This window comes from Malus sylvestris, chromosome 11 (assembly GCF_916048215.2).
Source record: "Malus sylvestris chromosome 11, drMalSylv7.2, whole genome shotgun sequence".
Taxonomy (NCBI): Eukaryota; Viridiplantae; Streptophyta; class Magnoliopsida; order Rosales; family Rosaceae; genus Malus; species Malus sylvestris.
This window is the reverse complement of record NC_062270.1, coordinates 31,041,599-31,049,896: the sequence shown is the minus strand read 5'-3', so window position 1 is coordinate 31,049,896 and position 8,298 is coordinate 31,041,599. Positions and strand designations below refer to the sequence as shown.

Here is an 8,298-nt window from a genome sequence, read left to right as displayed (position 1 = left end):
AGTCAGGGTTATGTGAACAACGAATTATGCCCATGCGTGTTCATAAAGAAGTCACATTCCAGATTTGCAACTGTTGCAATTTATGTCGACGACATGAACCTCATCGGAACTCCCACAGAGCTTGAGGAAATTGCCGCTGACTTGAAATCAGAATTTGGGATGAAAGATCTTTGGAAAACTCGATATTGTCTAGGCTGGAGATCGAGCATTGTTCAGATGGAATCCTAGTACATCAATCGAACTATACCTAAAAGGTGTTGCGATATTTTAACGAGGATAAAACGAAGCCTTTGAGTACTTCTATGGTCGTTCGGACTCTATATGCTATACGGGATCCCTTCAATCCAAAGGAGGATGATGAAGAGATTTTGGAGCTTGAAGTTCCATACCAAAGTGCAATTAGGGCTTTATTGTACTTGGCTCAATGCTCTAAACCCAACATCTCATTCAATGTTAATCTTTTGGCAAGATATAATAATGTGCCCACACGCAGACATTGGAATGGTGTTAAAGACATTTTTTGCTACCTCAAGGATACGACAGATTTAGGCTTGTTCTACACCCATGAATCCTCGAGAGGTACTGCCCCCTTTCGGTTTTCAGGTTGATTCCTGCCTTGTTGGTTACGTAGATGCTGGATATTTGTCTAACCGATATAGGGCATATTCTCAAATGGGCTATGTCTTTACCGTTGGAGGCACCGCTATATCTTGGAGGTTTACCAAGCAAACGCTAGTTGTGACTTCTTCGAACCATGCTGAGATTCTCGCCCTACATAAAGCATGTTTTGGGTTAAGATCAGTCATGGAACATATTCGAAACACTAGTGGTCTTACTTCCATTGTTGATTTTCCTACGACGATCTTTGAAGACAATGCAGCATGTATCGAGCAGTTAAAGAAGGGATACATCAAGGGAGACAACACCAAGCACATAGCGCTGAATTTCTTTTATTCTCACTAGCAACAACAACATCAGAATATTGAAGTCAAGCAAATCCTTTCCCAGGACAACTTGACCAATCTCTTTACCAAGTCATTGTCCAAGTATATTTTTCAGAAGCTCGTCTAAGGAATCAATATGCGTAAATTATCTTAGTTGCATCGCTTGTAGTTCTCTACTTGGAAGTTATGTTTAACTCAGGGAGAGTATCCAGAAGTATACTAACTTGATCTTAATGTACTATTTTTCCTACGATTAAGAGCATTTTTCCCACTAAGTTTTTGCTACCTAACGAGGTTTTGATGAAGCATCCATCCTGGGATGATCATACTTTGTTAAGTTCACTACTACGTTTGTTTTAGACATTATGCATACTTCTCACTTTTCTCCTTAATCTATGAGTTTTTCTCCCATCATGGGTTTTACCATAACGAGGTTTTATGAGTTTTACTACCAATGCATACTTTACAATTATATATCTCTCTTCTCTCTCTTATTTCTGCCGACCTCCCCCTCTCTATTCGTGTTTTTTCTTCTTTTGATTAATTTTTTTTTCACGGCTGTGAGATTTATTAACTTATTGAGAGCAAATGAAAAATGAAATTTATGTCTTGAAAAACAACGAAAAAAAGGTTACTGTGACAGAAAAAGAATTGGGAAAGTTTACCAAAAATAAGAAGAGGGGAGCAGATCCAGTTTTTACCAAAACAAGATCATGAACTGAGCCCTAAGAAAAAAATTAAATTAAAAATTACTTAATGAAAGAAATATCCAAACACAAAGTTAAAAATTACTTAAAAAAAGAAAAAAGGAAAGTGATTTCCGCGCTTCCCTCCATTTTCAGCCTCAATGGTTACGGTCTTCAAACAAATTTCCAATTTGTACTTCAGTCATCCTTTAGTATACTCCAAGACTGAGGCAACATATCATGCATCCTTTCCAGTAACATCCTTGTAAAATCTACTCATGTCCACACATCTGATTTGCCAAAAACTATGAGGTCCATATCCGCATGTTAGAAAAGTAGGTCCGTCACAAATTGTAGCCGTCAATCCATTGAGTTTTCGTGCAGCAGCACATACTCTCGGCTGCAAGAACCAAATTATAAGGATGATGTCAAAATATGTGACATAAATATTAGCAGTACAGAATTGATTACAAATCATATCAAACGAACAAACAAATTCGAAGAGAGATATACATAAGTTTTGCCCAATCAACCAACATAACCAGGGAAATCATCTTTCAGACTTGAAAATAAAGCCAACCAAGAAATTCGAATCACTTGGGACTTATAGCAGTTGTGTTTACTTGCAACCACGTAAGTGTGAATATTTGACTGCTCTTGTGTTTCAAACCAGTTTTCTAGAGCTCTTGTTTGTCACCATGCGTGTCATTCTTACACTGATTTCAATTAGTTTGACTGCTCATGAGAATTATAGTTGTTTCCTAATCGCCATACCCACCATCTACAAATAATAGAATGGGAAGGGGAATGGAATATACTCCAAAATAACCAACTCCATGAAACAAATGCAACCTTGTAGCCAACTCCAATTATGAGATGATCTAACTTCACGAATCATTCAGTATGTTACAAGTTTTGAATTTAACAAGCATTACACAGACACATAGTGCACACTGAACCAAACAAAACTTATTGAGTTAAATTGGTTTATAAAACCAATTGTTTCAACTTAATCCAAAAATAGTAACCTCCTAAATCAAACAAATTCAATTCAGTCATCCAACTGCAATTATCGCTACAGTAATCAGTCAAGAAGAAAAAATTAAAACCAAAATAAAGATAAGATAATATCTGGGATACAACAATCTAAGCATAGCAAAGCTCTTATTAGATTATGATTAGTGACATACCTACTATTACCAAATTTGATTGTATCCTTTTCCATGAGTTCATAATATCGTTGAGGTTCGATTGCATTTTCCTGCAACGGCAAAGCAAATGTTAATACAAGTTCCTGCAAATACAGTAAAACCAAGCTTTCTCTATGCAACACAAATGCAAAAACTATTATTAATAGTAAAACAATATAATCTATTGAGCCACTTACATTGAGAAAAGTTTTATTTGTGCTTCCAAGATCCATCAAGTAAGGCCTATGGTGGTGCACACAAGAAGTTAGATATGAGATTTGAAAAATTCACTCTCAAATTAATGGAAGTAACCACAAGGTAACTTTGTCTTACCTTACTTCCTTTGTTAACATACCATCCGGTTGCTCCTTTTCAACTTGGCTGGTATGACAAGAAAAATAAAATAAGATATTAGTTGCTAACCAAGAATGTAAATGACAAATATAGGACTGCAAAATTCTAGATTTACCGGTATTGTATAACAGCATGTTGCTTGCTGCAGGATGGGTGATCTGTAGGAATGTCTGCCACCCTTCTTTCCCTCCCAAAAAGGTAACAGCTTTGACGATGTATGTAAAGGGGGTCTGCATATCATATATAAACATCTCAGAACCGAACCATAATTCAAGGAGAACTTTTTTAATCAACATAAAAAAAAATCCCCAAAGACATGGACGCAGAAAGCCCAGCAGAGAATATGGAAAAGCCCACCTTGGGAATGGTAACCACTACACACCAATATGCTCACCTAAGTAATGGAACTTGACTGGTCTACTCAGTAATACAAAGTCAATAAAGTTTAAACAAAATATTGAGTTAAGAGCAATAAGATGCAAAAGCATCAAGAAAAACAGTTATCAGTATATTATATAGATTTATATTTTTCTCTTTTGGACAGAAAACTAGCAATGTCTCAAAATATAAAATAAACTTCGAGGAGTAGTAAACACAACAATGTACAACCACCATTTATTTGTGTGCAAAACTTGCAATTTATTACATTTTAACGAAAAGTCTGAAACAATCAAATATTTCTTGAATCCAATATTCATTACTCACACCATTGCACCCAAGTCAATCACTGATTGGAACTTTAAAGATGTTTCCGTTACGAGGAAAATAATTACTACAGGCTGCTGGTCTCAGATTTCAATGTTATCTGGAAAGTTAAATGTGTGATAGAAGATACTATATGGATATTAAGAACACATGACATCTACCTCCTCTTGAGCAAGAGCAATTATCCTTCTTCAGATAGAACTAGTTCTCCCTACAAGCCTATGGCCACTTAATTAAAACAATGAAGATTGATGCCTCTTGGTGGGTTTGCAGCCTGGATCTTAAGAAAATCAGAAAATCTTTACTTTTCCCAAAAAGGGTACTTTAATGAGACATGACACATTCGCTCTTTTGAAACATTGCACATTTAAAAAGAAGAAACCCGTCAGTACTTAACAGCTCCCTCATTATCACTAGTCACAACCTCTAAGTGTGTCACCACTAACAAAGCACATGAAGGTTGCAAAAAAGGCACAATAACAAGTAGATAATTTACCTTTCAAAACTTCACCACCCTTGAAAACATAAAGCCGCCATCTCACAGTAGGTTTTCGTCCTTCTGGAGGCTCGGTGAATAATAGCGTTACACCTGACAAAGTAATAACCACATAAAAAAAGATAATTTTCGTTTTATTTGTTCTAATAACAAACAAATAGAAATGCAAAATCTCTACAATTATGTGCAAAATTTAGAGACACAAATATTTGTAATTATGATATAAGTAATAAGAAAATTTGGCATCCTTGTTATGTCAAGGGTTGTCATTTAATTTCTCACTGAGACATATAGGTTCCCATATAAGTGATTTTGTTATTTAGTTTCCTAGTGTGACCAACTTGTACTCTACTAAGCCCTTTATGGGATGTGAACTTCTCATTAGTGGATCTGTTTCTTCCCATTTTCAACACAAATATTTTCAAAACCATAAGATAGAAAAGTTCAAATTTCTGTATCAAACCCCAAAGAAATGGAGATCTCACCATTGACTCTATTGGTTTCCGCAGCAAGCTTCCCAGATAGCTCAAATGAAGGTTTTTGCTGCAAGTAGTAAAAAGAACAAAAGGTAAATACAACTGCAACTTTCCACACAATCAATCGAATAATATGCACTAAAATGATACTTGGAATTAAAAGAAGTAGGGTTATCTAACACAGCTTGCAACCAGAGCTCAAAATATTTAGCATAAAAGGTCGTACCCAGTGCACAAGGCTCCCGCTTTACGCAAAGTCTGGGAGAGGTGAATGTCGGCTAGCCTTACCCCCATTTATGGAGAGGCTGCTCCCAAGTCTCGAACCCGAGACCTACCGCTCATGGGCGAAGGCACTTGCCATCGCACCAAGTGCAACCTCTTAGCTCAAAATATTTAGCATGAATAATAAAAAGTAAATGATAGTTATGATTCAAGAAAGAATGCTATTTATGGATTACTTACCTTTTGCTTTGCTTCCAAGGCTTCCTCTGCAGCCTTCATCATTGCTACTGCATCATTCTCAGCATCCCTGCCCAAGAAAGCAACCAACTGCTCATCAAAATCTACACCTAGGCTTACTGACATCAAAATGCGAGCACTCAGACTTTGAAAAAATTTGAATCAACAACGTCTAAAGTGTAGAACCTATGTTTAAGTGAAATCTAGCCTAGAAAATTAACATACATGAAGGTTCACCCTTCTAAAATTAACAAACATTGGCTTCATATTTCTTCCATGACCCCTACATCTGATTTATTTCTAAGAAACTGACATGTTTTATTACTTTTACTACATCATGAAGGTTTACTCTTGTTAATTAAGAACGTATTGCTTTATTCACCTTTATCTCTTCTCAATCACCAAAACCAATAAGTAGAATGACTAAAAATACCAAAGTGCAATAAACAGAACATGAAAAGTTTTAACAGATCAACTCACCCTTGCTCAGCTCCTCTTGAATTTGGCTCCTGAAGATATTTACCTCTGGTTAGATACTTTACATAATAATCAATGCAAACCGAAGGAGAAATCAATTAAAAGCATCACAAGATATTATTGCACAATAATGCCAAATAAATTATTGATTTTCTTTGTCAAACTAAAGTAATTAATGACTAACTGACTAATTTTTTGTGCTCTGCTTCATTAAAATAAGTCTTAAAACATACTGCCACTTCCACTTTTCCACTTTTACACTCCTTGGTATGAGTTAATGGGTGGGTTAAAAAAAGAGATTAAATGTTTTGAAGTGGAAGTTGCTGAAACATAAACCTATGCAAAAGAACCTCTGCCAATCTACAATTACATAAAATGCTCTCCATAGTCATCAGTGAAATTTAAGAAGCATCTTACTGAAAAAAAAATGAAATTAAAGAAGTAAAAATCTTCAAAGACGGAATAAAACTATTAGGAGAGGGGGGCTTGAGACATTTGAAGGTGTGGATATCACCAGACACCTCATCACGGATTCTGATATTGGCAGCTTGTTGAGGTGAATGAAATCTATGTCTGTTCTTGTGGTGCCGATCTAATGGAGATGTAGACTGCCCATGTCTTGATCTTGAAGACCTGTGCTCAGCACTGTCTTTTCCTGACTTTCTCTCCACTCTGTCACTCTCAGTTTCCCTATCTGAACCCTTTTCCCTTTGCATACTTCTAACACTTCCTCTGCCATGATTCCTTTCACGTTCTTTCTCAATTACTTTCTCCTCACCTCTAGTATCACCAGCAGGTTGAGGTGAGGAAGATCGATGCCTACTCCTGCGCTGTTGATCTGACGGTGAAGTATCATCTCTTCCTGACCGTCTCTCCTTTCTATTGCTCCCAACATCTCTCACTGAACCCCCTTCCTTCTGTAAATCCCTATCAGCTCCCCTCCCATTGTTCTTTTCAGGTTCTCTCTCAGCCTCTCTTTCAGCTTGAGCTCTTCTTAACCGTTTTGTTCGGGGAGAAGGAGAGCGATCAGGATGAGACGGGGACCTTGCATGCTTCGGAGACTTAGGGTGACTGGAATGTTTCTCTCTTACTGGAGCACTACCCCTGTTGGACCTCCTATGTCGAGTAGGTGATCTTTCTATTCGAGATGGAATCTTTCTAGATGGGCTCCTCCTACGATGAGGAGACCCATGCTCCCCAACCAGAGATTCTTCTGAATGATTTGAAACGCTACGCCCCATCAATCAATTCGCAAATGCACAAGCGAAGAATTCACCTGACTACGAAAAATTGACGCACAAAGTAGAAGTTCAGATAAAACAACAACAACAACAACAACACCACATTGCAAAAGCTCAAGGTCATGTACCGGTCTACTGTGCATCTATATCCCCATCACCCAACATTTGTTAGTGGAAATGCTAAATAAACAAATACAAAATCAACGATTAATTATATTCTACACACAATTTTCAAATGGTGAAAAATTCAAATTACTAGTCCACCATGCCATATGCAACGGAAGAAAAGAAGTGCGCAGCAAGTACTAGTACACAGGGTACACAAAAGAAAAACAATTTCACAAAAACAAAATATCAAGACTGGAACTTTCAGTAGAGACATTTTATCAAACAGTTGGTGTGCACATTGGAGTTTATGATACAACGTCAGCGAACAGAAAATCAAATATGCAGGATACAGAAATGGAAGGTACGATTTGGGCAACATATTTTTTGAATTTCCCAACGGAGAACCAGAGAACAGGTAGGGTTTTGCTATCAAACTTGTAAAAGGATTTTACTGAAGGAAAAATGAAAAGGGGAAAATCTACCAACCCGAGAGAGAGAGAGAGGCAGAGTCGTGCTTTCACCGTCGACGGCAATGGCGAGGCTGAAGCTTCTCAACGGAATGGTTGCCAGTGAAAAGCCTTGGCGTAAACCACTATCAATTGGAAACTGTGGAGAAGGAGATTGTACGATAACGATTAAATTTAAACCAGAAGCCGGTGGAGCATCGGAATTCGGAAGTGAGTGGGAGAGTACGAGACCGTGCAAGCCCAGCCCTAATGAATATTATTGTATGCTGATTTATCTCTTCTTTCTTTTTCTTTTTTTTTTTTTTTTTTTTGTTACTCTCTTTCTTTTTTAAACTAAAGGATAGGAAGTGGGTTAAATTTCACATAAGTTAATAATAGGAAACTTTAACGAAAAGCACCCGGTACTGTTCACTTTAACGAAAAACCACATTTTTACACTAAAAAGTCAATCCTGATACTATTCACTTTACCCTTTATTTTGTCCTTATCATTAAAACTCAAAATTTTCAAGTCATTTTCATTAGTTTTCCTTTAATAATAATGTTATTACCGGTTAAAAAATAATAATAATAATGTTATTCAAACTTGTATTTGACAAGAATCAAATCTAAGACCTTACAAGTGAATCTCACACTACAAATGAAAAAAAATATCACTATACCGTAATACTTAGTGACATTTTTTCTTTTCTTTTT

General features: G+C 36.7%; 1 protein-coding gene across 4 annotated transcripts; it reads right to left on the bottom strand.

Moving 5' to 3' along the window:
- Window positions 1-1,581: 1,581 nt before the first annotated feature.
- Window positions 1,582-7,875, bottom strand: LOC126589519 (FHA domain-containing protein DDL-like). Of its 4 annotated transcripts, none has more exons than XM_050254835.1 (11): window positions 7,619-7,875; window positions 6,309-7,067; window positions 5,791-5,819; window positions 5,314-5,380; window positions 4,861-4,918; window positions 4,376-4,468; window positions 3,290-3,404; window positions 3,154-3,201; window positions 3,018-3,063; window positions 2,821-2,891; window positions 1,582-2,030 (listed from the first exon to the last, which is right to left on the bottom strand). In XM_050254835.1, exons 2-11 carry the CDS (start codon window positions 7,026-7,028, stop codon window positions 1,991-1,993), a joined length of 1,287 nt encoding a protein of 428 aa, XP_050110792.1. In that variant the 5' UTR covers window positions 7,029-7,067; window positions 7,619-7,875; the 3' UTR covers window positions 1,582-1,990. The 4 variants fall into 4 exon arrangements, with proteins under 4 accessions (XP_050110792.1, XP_050110795.1, XP_050110794.1 ...); XM_050254838.1 differs by having other exon boundaries at window positions 6,309-7,063; XM_050254837.1 differs by having other exon boundaries at window positions 7,623-7,875.
- Window positions 7,876-8,298: the final 423 nt, after the last annotated feature.

Bases quoted from the DNA above. Each gene is read 5' to 3' on its own strand.
- LOC126589519 (XM_050254835.1), bottom strand. From the start codon at position 7,028: ATGGGGCGTAGCGTTTCAAATCATTCAGAAGAATCTCTGGTTGGGGAG. The intron at 3,405-4,375 runs GTAAATTATCTA...TATGATATGCAG, and splicing joins GGGTGGTGAAGTTTTGAAAG to ACCCCCTTTACATACATCGT. The intron at 3,064-3,153 runs GTAAGACAAAGT...GCACCACCATAG, and splicing joins ATGTTAACAAAGGAAGTAAG to GCCTTACTTGATGGATCTTG.